General features: G+C 52.6%; 1 protein-coding gene across 1 annotated transcript in view; it reads left to right on the top strand.

Moving 5' to 3' along the window:
- The window catches only part of AJAP1 (adherens junctions associated protein 1), a 128,047-nt gene that overhangs the window by 52,740 nt on the left and 58,415 nt on the right, over positions 1-16,892 (top strand). Inside the window, exon 2 of the mRNA XM_040264199.1 lies at positions 7,259-8,076. Within this exon, the coding sequence (XP_040120133.1) occupies positions 7,259-8,076 (818 nt within the window). The remainder of the gene's footprint in view (positions 1-7,258; positions 8,077-16,892) is intronic.

A 16,892-nucleotide genomic window follows, 5' to 3' on the forward strand; every position in this document is an offset into this window, starting at 1 on the left:
CGGCTGCAGTTCAGAACCCATCAGGCAGGTCTAGCCTTGAGAGAAGCACCAGACAAATCCCAGTAGAGGACCGTCCTACAAACCACCCGACCCATCCTGCTCAAAACTTTCAAGGTCGTCCAGAGAAAGCGAGTCCGAGCGTCCATCACGGTCTAGAGGAGCTTGAGGAAACGTGATGACTGACGTCACATGGGGGCCTGAGCGGGATCCTGAAAGAGAAAACTGGTGAAACCCTAATACAGTGTGGAACTTGGTTCCTGGTCGTGGGCCCGTGTGTTCTCTTAGTTTTGACGGATTCATGTTGGTGATGTAGGATGTTCTCATAGAGGACTCTGGAGGACTACACAGGAGTTCTCTGTGCCCTTGTGCAATTTTCTGTGAAACTAAAACTGCTCTAAAAGCTACCATTTGCAGCCCCTTGGATAGTAGCCTGCACCAAGCTCCTCCGTCCATGGGATTTTCAAGACAAGAGTACTAGAGTGGGTTGCCATTTCCTTCTCCAGGGAATCTTCCCAACCCAGGGATTGAACCCAGGTCTCTCGCATTGTAGACAGACAATTTACCATCTGAGCCACGAGGGAAGTCCCAAAGCTACCATATGACCCTGCAATCCCATTCCTGGGTGTATACCAGAGGAAAACATGATCCAAAAGGATACACACACACCAGTGTTCATTGCAGCACTGTTTACGATGGCCAAGACACGGAAGCAGAGGAATGGATAAAGACGATGTGGTCCATATACTCAATGGAATGCTACTCAGCCATAAAAAGAAGGAAATAATGCCGCTTGCAGCAACATGGATGGACCTGAAGAGTGTCATCATGAGTGAAGTAAGTCAGACAGAGGAGCAATATATGACTTCCCTTTTATGTGGAATCTGAAATGATGCAGATGAACTTGTTTACAAAATAGAAACAGAGTCGGAGACTTGGAGAAGGAACTTATGGTTCAGGGAAGGGGACAGACAGCGGGGTGGGGGAAGGGGTAATTAGGGAATTGGGGATGGACATGTGCATACTGCTATATTTAAAATGTGTAGGAAACAAGCACCTACTATATAGAACAGGAAACTGCTACGTGTTATGTTGCAGCCTGGATGGAAGGGGAGTTTTGGGGAGAATGGATACATGTATATGTATGGCTAAGTCCATTTGCTGTTCACCTGAATCTATCACAGTGTTGTTAATTGGCTATTCTCGAATACAAAATAAAGTCTTTTTAAATTTAAATAAGATAAAACTGCTCTAGAAAGCTTATTTAAACAAACAAACCAATAAGTGGCGTGGGATGGAGAGGTATCTGCACGCAGGGTCATGCTGAAAATGGGGCAGGTAGACTGAACAGGGGTCCCAGGTGAAGAGATGCTCGAGTCTGCAGGGGATTGGGAGTGTCCACTTAGGAACACGGACTCCCCCAGAGCCAACTCTGTGCTGGAGGAAGCTCATCTGTGTCTGTCGCACATGCATCTTTGGAGCCATTTCTGGTTGTACCCTGTCAATTATTGATCACAGACACACGGTTCTTCTTAGAAGGTGTGGAGTCCTCCATGCCACTGCTCCAAATGTGTCGAATAAGGATTGAACCCAGGGCCTGTGAAGCAGAAGCAACAAGCCCACACTCAGGCTGACCTCAAACAGAATTATTCCTACCGTGACTTGTCCTTCAAGCCAGCTGATGACAAGCCCAAGAGCAGACATGGAAGGTGGAGGTCTCCCTTAGTCATCTGGTGCTGAGATTGCACACGGGGTGCTGGTCACTGCCTGTGGCAGGGCTGAGACAGGCTGGCCACCTACCTGACACCTCTAGGGTCCTGTCCCATCCTGGAGATTGTGCTATGGCCTCTGAGCCGTGCAGACTCAGGGCTCCTGCGTGAACTTGTGGTCCAGGCCTGGTGCTCAAGCAAGTGGAAGCCAGTTGCTTGCAGGAGGCACCCTTGCAGACGCCTCGCTCAAGAAAAGTGCACCCTTAAACGGGAGAGACGTCTTTGTCTCCCTTAATTGACAGTGATTTTCTTCAGTGAAGAAAATACACAGAAGGTATCGAATTGAATCTCAATTTGCTGAATCTTATTAAACCATTCTTGGGGAAAAAAAGATTTCAATAAAAATTTAAAAGGGAGAGAAGCAAAAAGCCTGCAAACTAGAAAGTAAAGTGAGATGGAGCCATAGTTCCCGATTTTGAAGCAGTCAGGTGGGGGTGGCTGGGGCGTTTGTTCTTCATGTGAAAGTCTGGGCTGGGATGCTGCCGCGGGGGAGCCGTCTGTCATGGAGTGTAGATGGGCAGCTGGACATTCAGGCAAGGATCATGAGGACGAACCTGAAGTCTCAGCCGCAAGTTTATCGCCAAGGCCGCCTCTGACCCCAGCATCCTTTCTTTCCTCCTGCCTGCCATGGCTGGGAGGACTAGGCCTCAGTGCAGTGCACTCCAAGCCTGTCTACTCTGCCCTGGCACACACCATCTCTTCAGATCCAGTCTGCTGCTGCTGCTGCTGCCGCTAAGTCGCTTCAGTCGTGTCTGACTCTGTGCAACCCCATAGATGGCAGGCCACCATTACACACCCTAAAATCCACTCCTTTAAAGTGCAGATGTTAGTAGTTTTAATATATTCACAAGTTTGTACAACTGTTGCCACTCTAATTCTGGAACATTCTTATCGCCCCTAAAAGAAATCCTGTAATCATTAGAGTTTAGATAGTAACTCCCAATCTCCCTGCCCCCAGCTCCTGGCAACCACCAGTCTACTTTCTGTCCCTGTGGATTGATTGATTCTGGGCATTTCATGTAAATAGAATCATGCAACACGCAGCCTTTTGTAACTGACTTCTTTGTGATGTCTTCAAGGTCCATCCATGTGGTAACGTGTATCAGCACTTATTTCCTTTTTTTTAAAAAAAATTCATTGGAGTATAGTTGCTGTACAGTGATCTTCCCAGGTTAGCTCAGCTGGTAAATATTGTGTTATTTTCTACTTACAGCAAAGCAGATCAGCAGTGTGTTTACATATGTCCCCTCTTTTTTGGATTCCCTTCCCATTTAGGTCACCATAGAGCACTGAACGGAGAAGGCGATGGCAGCCCACTCCAGTCCTCTTGCCTGGAAAATCCATGGACGGAGGAGCCTGGTGGGCTGCAGTCCATGGGGTCACTAGGAGTCAGACACGACTGAGTGACTTCACTTGCACTTTTCTCTTTCATGCATTGGAGAAGGAAATGACAACCCACTCCAGTATTCTTGCCTGGAGAATTCCAGGGATGGGGGAGCCTGGTGGGCTGCCATCTATGGGGTCGCACAGAGTCAGATATGACTGAAGCGACTTAGCAGCAGCAGCAGCAGAGCACTGAAGAGAGTTCCTTGTGCCACACGGTCAGTTCTCCTTAGTTATCTGTTTTACTCATAGAATCAGTAGTGTATATATGCCAGTCCCAAATCTCCCTATTCATCCCGCCCCTATACTTTCCATTTTATGGACAATTAATGTTCCACTGTAGGGCTGGGCCACCTTTCTTTATCCACTCATCAGCTGATGGACACTGAGGCTGTCTCCCCTTTCCTCTGTTAGAAATAATACTACTGTGAACATTCAGGTACACATTTTTGCTCCCAAGAGTGGAATTTCTGGGTCCACTGGTAACTCTCAGTCCTTGAGGAACTTCCAAACTGTTTAATGGCTGCCCCATTTCACGTTCTCACCAATGATGCATGAGACTTCTTGTCTCCCCCCCATCCCCGCCAACACTTGGAATGGTCTGTCTTTTTGCTTGCAGCCATCCGTGTGGGGGTGAAGTGGTGGTATTTTGTAAGGGGTCTGTGGAGGCCCCAGAGTTTAGGGGGAGCTGGCCGCACCTCTGCCTGTACTGTGACCTGACCTTGGTGTGTCACCTGCCAGCCCTGATGGTTAGTGGCATCCTCAGCAGTGTTAGCAGCAGTCTTAGGTGCTCCCAGCCCCCGCAGATGTGTGGGGTCCTGTTGAGAACAGGCACCGTGGATGCCTTCCTGAGTGAGAGGATATGTGAGTGGTGCTCCAAGAACCCCTTCATCATAAACTGGGTGTGGTGTTGGGGGCTTCCCAGTCCTGTGCTGAGCAGTATCACAGCAGAGTGTTCCTGGGGTCCTGCCTGGTTTCAGGACCAGCTGAGGGATGAGGACAGAGGTCACTTGCTGCCCCTCACATGGTCCTTGCAGACCTGGCTGAATCCCCTCATGCCAAGGTGCATCTTCAGCCCAGCGTGTCCGCACACCAGTCTAGGAAGGTCCAGATTTCACGTAGAGGCAGCAGGCCTGCTGATAGAGCAGGGGGTGGAGCCTTTGACCCTTGTAAAGAGATGGGTGATGATGGGTCCCCTGTAAAGAGGCCACAGGATCTGCCGCTGACCTCCTTGTTTGAGGGGCTTGCTCTGTCCCCACCCTGAGCCCTGCATTTCCTGGCTGCTGGGGGTGGGGGGGGGTAGGGTGGGTGGAGGCTCTGTCCTGACCTGTTCACCTGGCCTTCTGTTTTCCCTGTGAACAAGTCCACCAGTTCAAAAAGAAAGAGACTGGACTGGAAGAGGAAAAATACATCCATCTCTCCCTGCCATTGTGATGGCCTGGCTTTTCTACATAACAGCTGGGTGGCATGGAAAAGAGGGTTTCCATGGTAACCAATTACAGCTCATGATTGGTGGAAAATGGCAGAAATATCCTGCGTGTGAAGTTATGCCGGGCAGGCAGGCACAGGCTCAGGGGCTGCTGTTTTAATTTCCTGGAGTGATACTTCTCCAGGTAGAGGTGGCAAGTGGGTTTGTGTATAGCTGCTCTTCATTCAGCCTGGTGAGGCCCGATGTGACTGTGGTACCTGGGGGTGCCTGGAGAGGCCTGGGTATGCAGGTACCTGGGGAGGCCTGAGGGTTCCTGGTCATACCTGGAGGGGCCTATTGGTGACTGGTGGGGTACTGTGAGACCTGGTGAGGTGGGGGTACTTGGTGGTGCCTGGTGAAGCCTAAGGTTACAAGACAAGGCCTAGTGGTACCTGGTGGCACCTACTGAGGCCTGGTGGTACCTAACAGGACCTGATTGTACCTGGTGTAGCCTGGTGAGACCTGCTGAGATCTGGGGGCTCCTGGTAGTACCTGGTGGGGTCTTGGGGTGCCTGATGGGATCTGGTAAGGCCTAGTGACACCTGGTAAGGTGGTAGCACTTGGTGGTGCCCAGTGAAGACAGGTTACAAGATGAGGCATGGGGGTTCCTGGTGAAGCCTGGTGAAACCCAGTGATACCTTATAAGGCCTGGGGGTGTCTGTGAGGCTGAGGGTACTCAGTACTGCCTTGTGGGTGCCTGGGGGTGGCCAGTGGTATCCTCCAAGCTGAGATCACACCTGCTGGAAGCAGTGTCTCACTTCCCTGGGGGCTGGACTTCCCTGGGGGCTTCTAAACCTCAAGGGTCCACAGAGCAGCTGCCTTCGGTATGCGCCTGGGGGACCCCTCGCTGACCTGAATCTCTGTGTGAAGCTGGCCTGGTCCCTGCACTGCCCTGGGCTTGGATGCCGAGAAATTGCACACCGGCAGCCTCTTGATGCGGAAGCATTAGCATAATGAGCAGTTCCTAATTTCTGCAGCCAAGCACTTTCTCATTCTGATTAAAAAACCAAGGCCTTATTATTCTGGGATCTGTCCTTTTTGGCAATTAGCACTCATTAATACAAGTTTCTTTCTTTCAACACATGGATGTCCGGGGGCACAGCACCTTCCTGGGTGCTGGTGAGCATAGGTCAGCCCCAGGCACATGGACAGCCTCATACTCACTCAGGGGCTGAATTAGTCACTTTTAAAGTCATATGACAGCCTGGCTAAGAAACGCTGTCCAACTCCGCTTCCACAGGCCTGGTTCGGAGCAGCGTTTGGGTTGGCAGCTCAGCTCACCGAACACACTCACCCACCCCTGCCCACCACCATCCCTAAATTCTGGCTTTGTGTCAATTTTCAGATTTGACGTTGGTGCTGAGCTCTGATTTTGAAGGGCACCTGTCCCCGGCCCTCAGTTATCTAACTAAGCAGGTGGGAGGACCCAGGGGCCGGATTCCCCTGCCCTGCATGTGGCCGCATCCTGACCTGGCTCCATCCTGCCCAGGCCCAGCGCATGCTCAGCCCTGTGCCCTGGCTGAGGGGTGTGCCCTCCCCAGCCTCCCCACGCTGAGGACGCAGGGTTTGCCAGGGCACCTGCATGGGAGGTCAGTGTCAGCAGAGCAAGCACTTGGTAGAGTTGGTGCTTTGATGAACTTCCCACTTCCGGGCAGCACATCTTCTGAGCCAGATCCAGTTCAGTTCAGTTCAGTCCAGTTGCTCAGTTGTGTCCGACTCTTTTCGACCCCATGAATTGCAGCACGCCAGGGCTTCCTGTCCATCACCAACTCTTGGAGTTCACTCAAACTCACATCCATAGAGTCGGTGATGCCATCCAGCCATCTCATCCTCTGTCGTCCCCTTCTCCTCCTGCCCTCAGTCCCTCCCAGCATCAGAGTCTTTTCCAATGAGTCAACTTTTCGCATGAATGAGGTCCAGAGGTGGCCACAAGTCAGCAGCTTTCCCTGTGCACACATCACGGCATTTGAGGCCACAAGCCTGCTTTCAAATAGACGTGTCCGACTGAAATAGGAGGCGGAGGGGGTGGGGGTGGCAGGGCCCAGGGCCCAGCTGGAGCAGCAGGTGTGGGACTCTGTGCCCCATGGGAAGCCCCACAGTCTGAAACCCCTGTCCCTCCAGACCTCAGGACTGGCAGCTGTGGGCTTAGCATCACTCACCCTGGAGTGGGGACTTCTGTGACCCAGAGTGACATGCCGGACCTTGGGCACGGTGTGTGGACACATTCCTGGTTCTGCTGTCCCCTCCCTGGTTCCCTCTTGGTACCTCTGTTTTATTCTGGGTCAAACCAAAGCGGGATGGGAGACTCCTGGGGTCATCATCTCTCTGGGGGCTTTGGGGACTCAGTGTCCCTCCTGTAAGTGGATTCTTTGACACCAGCTTATCATCAGCTGGCCATGTATGGGAGAGCTCCTGGGAGGAGAAGTGGGTCCTGACAAGTGAGGTTGGGCCTGTCCTTCAGCGATGCTAGCAGAGCGGACATGAGTTGGCCTTTGAAGGGGACTAACGAAGGGCTTCATTTCTCTTTGGAAGTTGGGATTAGTGCTCGTAACTAGGAGAGTATTTCCTCGACCTGGAGTGGGGGTGGAGAGAGCCCCCGGGTGGAGGCCCCGACTGACCCTCTTCTCTCTTTCCCATGCAGTTCCATGTTCATCCGCTGGCCCGGCTGCTCCCTAGGAAGCCATGCTTGGATCCTTATAGCCATGTTTCAGCTCGCCCTGGATCTGCCTGCGTGTGAGTCCCTGGGCCCGGGCCCCGAGTTCCGGCTACTGCCTCGGCCACCCCACCGGCCGCCTCGCTTGTGGAGTTTTAAGAGTGGACAGCCTGCCCGGATCCCCGCTCCTGTGTGGAGCCCCCGGCCGCCTCGCATGGAACGCGGACACAGTCACGGACAGATGCCGAGTCCCCGGGCCCGACGGGCACACAGACCCAGGGATCAGGAGGCCACTCTTGGGCCCAAAGGGGGGCTGGCCAAGCCCCCAGCTGCTGCCAAATCCAGCCCTTCCCTGGGCTCCTCCCCCACCTCCTCCTCCTCTGCAGGGGCCAGCGGGGCCCCCACGGACCAGCAGGCCCTCCTGCGGCGGGGGAAGAGGCACCTACAGGGGCCTGCTTTCAGCAGCTTTGACTTCCGGGGCAGCAGGCCCACCACGGAGACAGAGTTCATTGCCTGGGGGCCCACGGGGGAGGAGGAGGCTCTGGAATCCAACACATTCCCGGGCTTTTATGGCCCCACTACGGTCTCCATCTTCCAAACGCGGAAGACAACTGTGGCCACCGCCACCACCACCGCCACAGCCACCACAGCCACTTCCGTGACACTGCAGACTCAAGGGGTCACCGAGCCCCTGGACCCCAGGAGTAGGATCCCGGTTGGGGTAAGCACAACGGAGCCTTCCACCAGTCCCAGCAGAGACAGTGGCCAAGACAGCCAGCCCCCACGGGTTCTGGGGGAGACCTCAGGTACGCCCACCTCTTCTCTGGTTGGATTTGGCTTGTGGGGTGCTTTGGGAGGGTGTGGCTTACAAGTGATGCTGGGATTGTCTGTTTCCTAGCAGGAGCGCCTAAAGCCATCGTACCTGAGGGCGAGATGGGGAACTTTGTGTCCGTGAACTTGCACATGTCCACGTCCTGGCAAAGATGGGTTGTGGTCTACGAGGAGTGGCCAGGCTCTTCTAGTGGATTAAGCGAGAAGGGAGAGGGTCTCTCCTTAGTAGTGACGTAGAGGTGGGCATGTACCCGCCCTGACTTTGTAGGGGATTCTGAGCCCCCCCAGACATTGAGCAGCATCTTCTCAAATGCCAGAACTTAATCTCCTGCCTGGGAGTCAGGTGTGAGCACATCTGCTGATGGAGGTAGGGTGTGTGGCATCTTCAGAAACCTTCCAGGGTGCAGCCCTCTGGAGGGGCAACTACCAGACCAACCCAGAGTTAGGAATTACCTTAAACAGCAAGAGAGACGGAGGCCAGGTTATCAGGAGGAATTCCCTTCAGTGTTAGCTGAGACTTTGCACACGGACTCGGGTTCTGGGGTATCTCGTCCCTGAAGTCAGGTTAAGAAGAGTTTGGAGGATGGAGATCAGATAGATGGCTTTAGCTCTTCTGCCTGTGTCATTCTAGGTGCGTGCACACAATTAGCCTTTCTTGGTTTTGAAATATCTACTGCATCGTCATTTTTTCTTTCTCAACTTCTCAAATTGCTTCAAAGGGAGTAGCCCTTAGAAATCTCCCAGACCAAAGCACTTCCCTTCTCTAGTAGCCCCTTGTATATACCTGGCTTCAGGCCAGCAAAGGGGCAGCCCAGAATCCTGGACCCATTTGTTCCCACCCACTGCCAGCATCCTTGGCTTCTGTGAACAGGCCATGGCCCCAGGCCCCATCACGACTTTCAGGTTTAGTTTGGAACTGTCCATGCACATTCTTGACCAGTAGCAGTATTTGCTAACTTATAATACAGGACACAAATTCCAGGGCATAAGCAGGAAGGTGATGGGGGCACTGTACAGTCTCTCCCACCCCTGGCTTGCCTCTCTACTTCCTTGGGGTTTGGAGCTGACACGGATCCTCTTCAGAACCCAGAGGACAGAGAGAATTGCTCCTCAGGATCCCTGTGCAACCTGATTACCATGCTGTCCCTTGCACTCTGTGTGTGCATTAGATTTTGCAAACTGGCCGGCAGGCAGGCTATGGTCATTAGTTGGACAGGAGTGGGTGGCTTTTGTTCCATGACCTACTTCCTCCCTTCACCTGGACAAGAGAGCTGCAGCTTTTATTCTGAGCAATTCTTCCCTAGAGAGCAACATATCTATGGACGCAAAGCCAAGCTCCATCTCAATGGAGGGCCATGGGCCAGGATAGAGGGATGGAGGCTGTGAGCTTGGGAGCATCATGGGTGAGGGTCTGCAGGACTGTGCTTCAACCATCTCTCCTGTAGCCTCCTTCTGGAATCCACAGACACACAGAGCCTGCCATTCATTTCTATGCCAGGCACCCAAGCGGCAGTTTACAAAGCATTAGTTTTTACCTCGATAAACTCCCAAGCCATCATCATAATAGAATCTAGTGGTGCGTTCATTTATTGTCATCTCCCTGCCTACGTCACTTACTATATAGATGTGGATGAGAAAACGAGTTCCCATTTCTTCCAAATTACATTTGTTATTACTAAAGTTAAACGCCCGGGACACCATTATAAGGCTTAGCAAATTAATTCACAGTACATTGGATATTGCTAATCCAACTCGACAGATGCTTATCTTGGAAAAGATTTATGGTTCTTCATAATATAATCTGGTGCTAGATTAATTTGTTTAGCACAACAAATTTAAATGGGGGAAAATATGTGTGTTTGCTTTCAATGCAGAGAAATGCTCATTCTGGGAAGTGATGCTGGATGCTGAGGAGGGGCACCCCACCATCCTCAGCTTCGAATTCAAGGCAAGAAAAGAGAAAATGCAGAGATGATTCCCCTAACTGGGCTCCTCCATGCTCAACTGGTCCTGCAAAAGTGACTCAAGCTCCAGAGCATCAAGAGCCCAAGCAGGGGTGCTGAGAATCCCCCTAGTGGTCAGATGCAGACCTAAGCCCCCCCAGCTCTTTGGAGTATGACCACTACTCACACTTCTTGGCCAACAAGGGTGGCCTTGGGGATCCTAGAGCAGTGGTCTGGGGGGCTGTGTGAGCTGTAGTGAGCAGTACCTGCTTCTAAGCTGCAGATCTGCTGAACATAGCTGGATGATTCTGGGAAAGTTCCCTTCCCTCTTCTCTATATTTTCTTCATCAGCATAATTAGAGCTTCAAAATATCTCTCCTAAAAGGTTGCTGTGAGGCCTCCGTAAATCAACCCTGAGTACAAAACGCAGTGCCTGGCAACCAAGAATCCTCCATCTGCACCAGTTGTTTTTATACCCAGCAGGAGTGACTCCAAGGAGAGGGTTACAGATGTCGAGGGCAAACAGGCCCAGGCTTGCCCACTCACTGCACCCCAAGTCTGGAATTAAGGCTTTAAGAAGAAATACAAAGAATTTGCTAAGTCAATTCTGTTGTCCAAAGAAGTGTCTCTGGAATCAGACTTAGGGAGTTATGTTTTTAATAACCTTATTTATTTATTTTTGGCTGTGCTGGGTCTTTGTTACTGTGAGGGCTTTCTCTGGTTGCAGAGAATGGAGCTAGTCTGCATTGCGATGCATGGGCTTCTCATTGTAGTGGCTTCTCTTGTTGTGGAGCACAGACTCTACAGCAAAGGCTGGGGATGGACTTAGTTGCTCTGAGGTATGTGGGGTCTTCTTGCAACTGAACCTGTGTCTCCTTCATTGGCAGGTGGATTTCTTACCACCAAGCCACTAGGCAAGCCCTGGGGAGTTGTTTTATTTTTCTTTCTGTAGATAAATGTTTAGAAGGGGAATGTTATGTTTCTTCTCTTTCTGTAGCACAGACATTGGTGGGAATAGAAAGGGCAGGTGCCTGGTGATTTGAAGCCCTATGAAATCTGTCAGAAGGTAGCATTTTATAGAAACACTACTGGAATTGTCCAAGGGCCATAAAGTGGTTGGGAGATCTCTCCTAGTTTTAGTGTGATGGTTAAGAGTGATGCAGCCTGATGCCAGTTCCTGGCTTCATTTGTATTAGTTGTTTGGACCTCTCCTCTTTGTGCATCAGTGGGAATTACAGAATAAACCATCTCATAATGTTGTAAAAATTAAGTGAGATAGTATATGCCAGGTGCTCAGTGCCTGTCACAGGGCTTCCCTGGTGGCTCAGCAGTTAAGAATCTGCCTGCAGTGCAGGAGAAGCAGGAGACTCGGGTTCCATCCCTGGGTTGGGAAGATCCCCTGGAGAAGGAAATAGCAACCCACTCCACTATTCTTGCCTGGAGAATTCCATGGACAGAAGAGCCTGGCGGGCTACAGTCCAAAGAGTTGCAAAGAGTCAGACACAGCTGAAGGGGCTGAGCATGCATGCACAGTGGCTGTCACAGAACAGCTCCTCAGGATGTGTTTGCTGCTGTTAATATGATAATGATGATGGTGGTAGTGACGATGATGATGATAGAGATAGTAATGATAATGATGGTGCTGGTGATAGATGGGGATGATGGGGATGGTGGTGGTGATAGTGATGATGGTGGTGATGGTGATGGGGTGATGGTGGTGGTAGTGAGGATGGTGGTGTGATGGTAGAGGTGGGGATGATGGTGAGGATGATGGTGGTGGTGGTGATAGTGATGATGGTGGTGATGGGGTGATGGTGGTGGTATAATGATGACGGTGATGATGATGCTACTGGGATGTGATGGTGATGCTGATGATAGGGATGATGTAGATGATGGTAATCATGATGATGGAGATGATGGTGCTGGTGGTACTGGTGGTGATGGTAATGACAATGATGGTTATTATTCTTGGATGATCACTGGCTTTCTGCTCCACTTGCTCTTCTCATGGTGAGTTCATTTGATGAGGTCATTAGATGAGGTCCCCACGTTCTCATCCCTGACCTTGGTGCTTCGAGCAAAGGTGTAGACGATGCTTAGCCTGGAGCTGCTTGGGATGGAAACTCACCGGGCTCAGGTTCACAGAGGCACTGAGCTCCAGCCTCACATGGTGCTGGCAGAGGCTGCGTGTCAGACGGTCAGCAGTTCACCCGAGGCTGGAGGGGAGGGCTCCCCACAGTGAAGCGCCTTCTTCCCATGACAGCCCTCTTGCTGGTCGTGTTCCCAGTGTAGAATCACAGGGTCTCCCGGGGGAGAAATGGAAAGTCGTTTCCCAGGCTTTAGTCTTAATCCTGGGAAAGGGAGCCGTGGGGAATTTAAGCCAGCTGGTTTCAGTCCCCACCTTGCCTGCTGTGGTATCTCCTGGGCACTGGCTACCGTTGTTGCTGTTTCAGTTGCTCAGTCGTGCCCGGCTCTTTGTGACCCTGGCTTGCAGCACGCCAGGCTTCCCTGTCCTTCACCATCTCCCGGAGTTTGTTCAAATTCATGGCTACTGTTAGTACTCAGTGAAGATTTCCCAGCCCTACCAGTCCTTGACCCAGCCTGCTGGCCCCTGGTCCCCTGCCTGCACAGATACAGCTGACACTTTCCCTACCGGCCCACACTCATAGCTCTGGGAAGGGGCACTGCCCAGGAGGCCAAGGTGCCCATCGTCATTCAAGCTTTGTCCCCATTTGGATCAATCACAGATTCGTGACACCCGGCAGCTCAGTGATGCGGTGGCGCAGACGTCTTTCCAGTTCTGCCTGGTGATTTTTACATTGGAAGCCACTCATGCATTTCCAAGGGCGATTTCCAGGCTGCTTTGGCCTTGTCACCAGGGGCCTTCAGTGTCCTCGTTGTGGGTTGGGCTGTTGTTGTCTTCTCTCACCCTGATGGTCAGCTGACTTGAACCGGGAGTGGGGAGACCTTGGGACCAAGTTGTATAACAATGGAGTAGTTTATGGATGCCCGAATTGGAGGAGAAGGGAGTGAGAGGCAGATGGAAGGGACAGAGATGTGGTCCTCCCGTTCTCTTTGAAGCCGCGGTGGCGGTTTAAATGCTGAGCCCCTTTTAATTAACTTGCTGCGTGTTTGCTACCAGGGAAATGAATCTGTCCTTCATTTAAAGATATTTGAAGCAAATGACTCATGAACTTCAAAAGTTTTGAGTGGCTTAATTGGTATAAGAGCATCAAAGGACAAATGAGCATGTGGAGCTTTGCTAAACATGCTAAAGTCTGTAGATGACGAGACTGGTCTTCCGGGTCTTCATTGGACCCTCTGGGGTAGATGGGGTGTGGCCTGTCCTATTGGCTGTGGTTCTGCAGTGACACGTCCTGGCCACAGGCAGGGATCCTATGTGTCTGCTGACAGCTCCTGGACCTGTCCAGCCTCCCCAGGCACTTCCTTGCTTTTGCTGAGCAAAGCTGTGTTCACACCAAGTGGATAAATGAGCTCTGACTCATTAAAGCCGACCTCGGATTCTCCTGGAGATGACTCTGTCACTGGGTTCCTTTTATTCCCTCCACATGCTTCCTGCTCCAACGTATTGCAATTAGTGCTTCCTAAGTTCTTTGTTTCCCTCAGGGTTTCATTCTCCTTCTAAGAGCACCTTGGAGTCTGGAAGGTTCTTCAATTCTTGTGGAACCCAGGTGCCTATACTGCACTTTCTGTCTGGAAGCCAGGGCCTTCCACACCCCTGGGCTGTTGTTCTCGCCAGGCCCTGGGGAGCTGCAGGAGGAGGCCTGGATTGATGCCTCCTCACCCTGGAAAGCAGTGTCCTCTAAGAGTGTCCCTGGGGCTGCCGGCCACCCAGGGCCTGGGGGTTGCAAAAGACACACCCTGTAGGACACGTCTCCGCTCCATGGGAACCGCACTCACAGATCCATCTGATACACGGTGGATTGAATTTATGGTTTCATCCGCTCACAGGGGAATGATTCTAAGCATTGTGATTAAATATTAGATAGAACATCATTTTTAGCATTTTTATTTGACTATGTTAAGGGAAGCGGTCTCAGAGTTTCTAGCTTCTGATCAATTGCTCAGGAAACCATTCATTCCTTATTTGACATTAAATGTTGCACCTCGGGGTGGAGAGGGGCCAGGAAATGGAAGACCCATCCCAGTGCCATCTTTTCAAGGAGTTTAAAAATCTCTCTGGGAAAGCCAGACAGGGAAGGGCACAAGAAAGGCAAATGACAGTTAAGGACACTAGCGGGAATGTCACAAACACCACGTAGGCTGCAGCTCAGTTGTTGTCCTGCAAACATGGATCGGGGAGAATGAGGTGAGTCCTGATGGGTTGAGAGGGTGAACAGGGGCAGAGGCTGGGGAGCCTGGTGCTCCTGGAAGCCTGGTGGCCTGCCTGGTAGAGGGGGCTTTGTGGTTGAGGGGGTGAGGGCTGACGCCAGGACTGTCTTCTTGCCTCTAGAACTGCTGGAAGAGAAAACCTGTGAGGGCCCTGGGCTAGCTCACAGCTGAGACAGGACCATGAGCAGCCCTGTGTCCTTCTGCCAAGAGCTGGAGCTACAGCCTTGATACTGCTTCCCTCTCGTTTTGTCATCAGTGAAAGGAGGGCCTTGGGGAGCTTTGGCCTGCCGGCTTCTAGCTTCAACAGCCTGCCAGCCGAGGGGCTGAGCAGTGGGCCCAGCAGTTCTCAGGTGCAGGTGAGCTCCAGGGTCAGCAGGCAGATGCTGGGAAGGGGGTTTCAGAGCCACCATTTGGGGTGAGATGTCACCCCTCCTGTTCCCACCGCTCCCCACAGCCCAGGTGTGGCCCTGGGTTACAGTGAGTAAGGTGAAATGGCCCAGATGAATACATCTGGGGAGAAGCTGTGCCCTCACCTGCAGCAGGTAGGTTCCCAGTGCAGCCCAAGGCCCCCTAGAACCCCCACCCAGATCCAGAGACCCAGTTCTGGCCACCTCTGGGTGGTGGACGTGCCTTGTGGTCACCAGGCCTTTGGTCTGTGCTTTCCACGAGGTTCAGCGACTTAAGGCTGCTCTTTGTTGTTGTTTAGCCACTCAGTCACCCCGACTCTTCACGACCCCGTGGACTATAGCCCTTCAGGCCCCTCTGTCCTTGGGATTCTCCAGGCAAGAATACTGGAGTGGGCTGCCATTTCCCACTCCAGGGGGTCTTCCTGACCCAAAGATCGAACCCTAGTCTCTTGTATTGGGGGCGGATTATTTACCACTAAGCAACCAGGGAAGGCAAAGTCTGTTGTTAGGAGGTGATGATTGGTGATGGTAGAGGAGGAAGCTTACTTTTCTAGAAGTTTTCTTCAGCAGCAGGGATGCTGGAGCTGCATGGGGGATGAAGCCAGAGGTGGGGGGGTGTTGGGGGTGGGCAGCAGAGAGAGCCCCTGATTTGACCAGACCTGCCCTGGGCCGTGGCCGCCCACCCGCAGGCTGCTGGTGTGTCCTCAACAGTATGCATGACCTCAATGGGTCCTGGCTCCCCTGCCTGCAGAGCTGGGAAATGCCTTCTGCCTGGCGAGGCCGTCCTGAGACTTGACCATGTTGACCCTGGTGGAGCGTGGAGCTCCTGGGAGGGCCTGGGTAGTGCTGATGTGGTGGAGTCCACCTCCTTTGGGGGATGGAACAGTGCCAGCGCTGGGAGAATGCTGCTTATTTTATGTCCTTCAAATGCTCCCCAAAGATGTTAGCAGGAAGAGGAGGGTGTTCAGGTGCCCGGCCAGCTCTATGGCAGCTCTCCAGTGACCTTTCTCTGCCCTGGAAGGCTTTCAGCAGCCAGAATTACCCCCTGCCCCCCGAAAACCCAGCAGAACCCACCAATAAGGCACATCAGCAGCTCATGTGTGGTTTGGGGGGTATCCTACCTGGGGGAGATCAGGGGCTGGACTGTCCTTTCATGAGGGCAGCTTGCTTCTCTCCAGACACCCCCTGTACACCTCCCCACCGCCCCAGTAATTAGCCAGGAAGCACTTTCCGTGCTCCAAGCTTGGCTTCAGTCTGCTTTTTCTTAAGCTGCCTGTGGGTAGAGGTAGTGATGCTGGTGTTGAAGGAGGCTGGTGGGCCTGGGCCCCGCTCTCCAAACCCCAGGCCAGGGATCTTTCCACGACTCTGGGGGCCCTCCCCCGACATACCCCTGTTGCCTGAAGCTTCAGGACATCCTGATTAGAGGGGTGTGTGTGCTTAGTCGCTCAATCATGTGCGACACTTTGGGCTATAGTTTCTCTGTCTATGAGGTTTTATAGGCAAGTATACTGGAATGGGCTGCTGTGCCCTCCTCCAGGAGATCTTCCCAACCCAGGGAATGAACCCTATCTCTTGTGTCTCCTGCACTGGTAGGCAGAGATTTGCTGGAGTCGGGTCCGGAGTCCACAAGGAAGCTGACTGCCTTATTCATTAGGATAATCTGGGCCCATGTGTGAGGTCCAGTGATAAAAGAACCTTCCGTGGCCTCTTGGGCTTTTAAGAAACTCTATTGTGGTGGTGGTGGTGGGGCTTCACCATCAGATCACAGCCAGGGTGGATGGAAGGGTCACATGCCCACATGATGTGATCTCACACGCTGTCTGGAAAGGCCAGCAGCTCAGGCCCCAGCCAGCACTCTGGGGGCGTGTTCTGGGGCCAAGAGCAGAGCCCCTGCGAGGTGCACGCCTGGGTCCCCTTCTGCCCCCACTTGCACACACGGGAGGACACCAGTGTCCTCTGTGGAGACAGGGCAGGGGGAATGACTTCGGGGGGCAGTAGTGACTGGAGGAAGCTGGGCTGGGTGGAGGATGCTGGGGGCAGGAGAAAGAAAGACCAGGGCTCTAGGTTAGGACCCCTGCCCCATCTGGA

The sequence above is a fragment of the Oryx dammah genome, unplaced genomic scaffold (genome assembly GCF_014754425.2).
Source record: "Oryx dammah isolate SB20612 unplaced genomic scaffold, SCBI_Odam_1.1 HiC_scaffold_21, whole genome shotgun sequence".
Classification (NCBI taxonomy): domain Eukaryota; kingdom Metazoa; phylum Chordata; class Mammalia; order Artiodactyla; family Bovidae; genus Oryx; species Oryx dammah.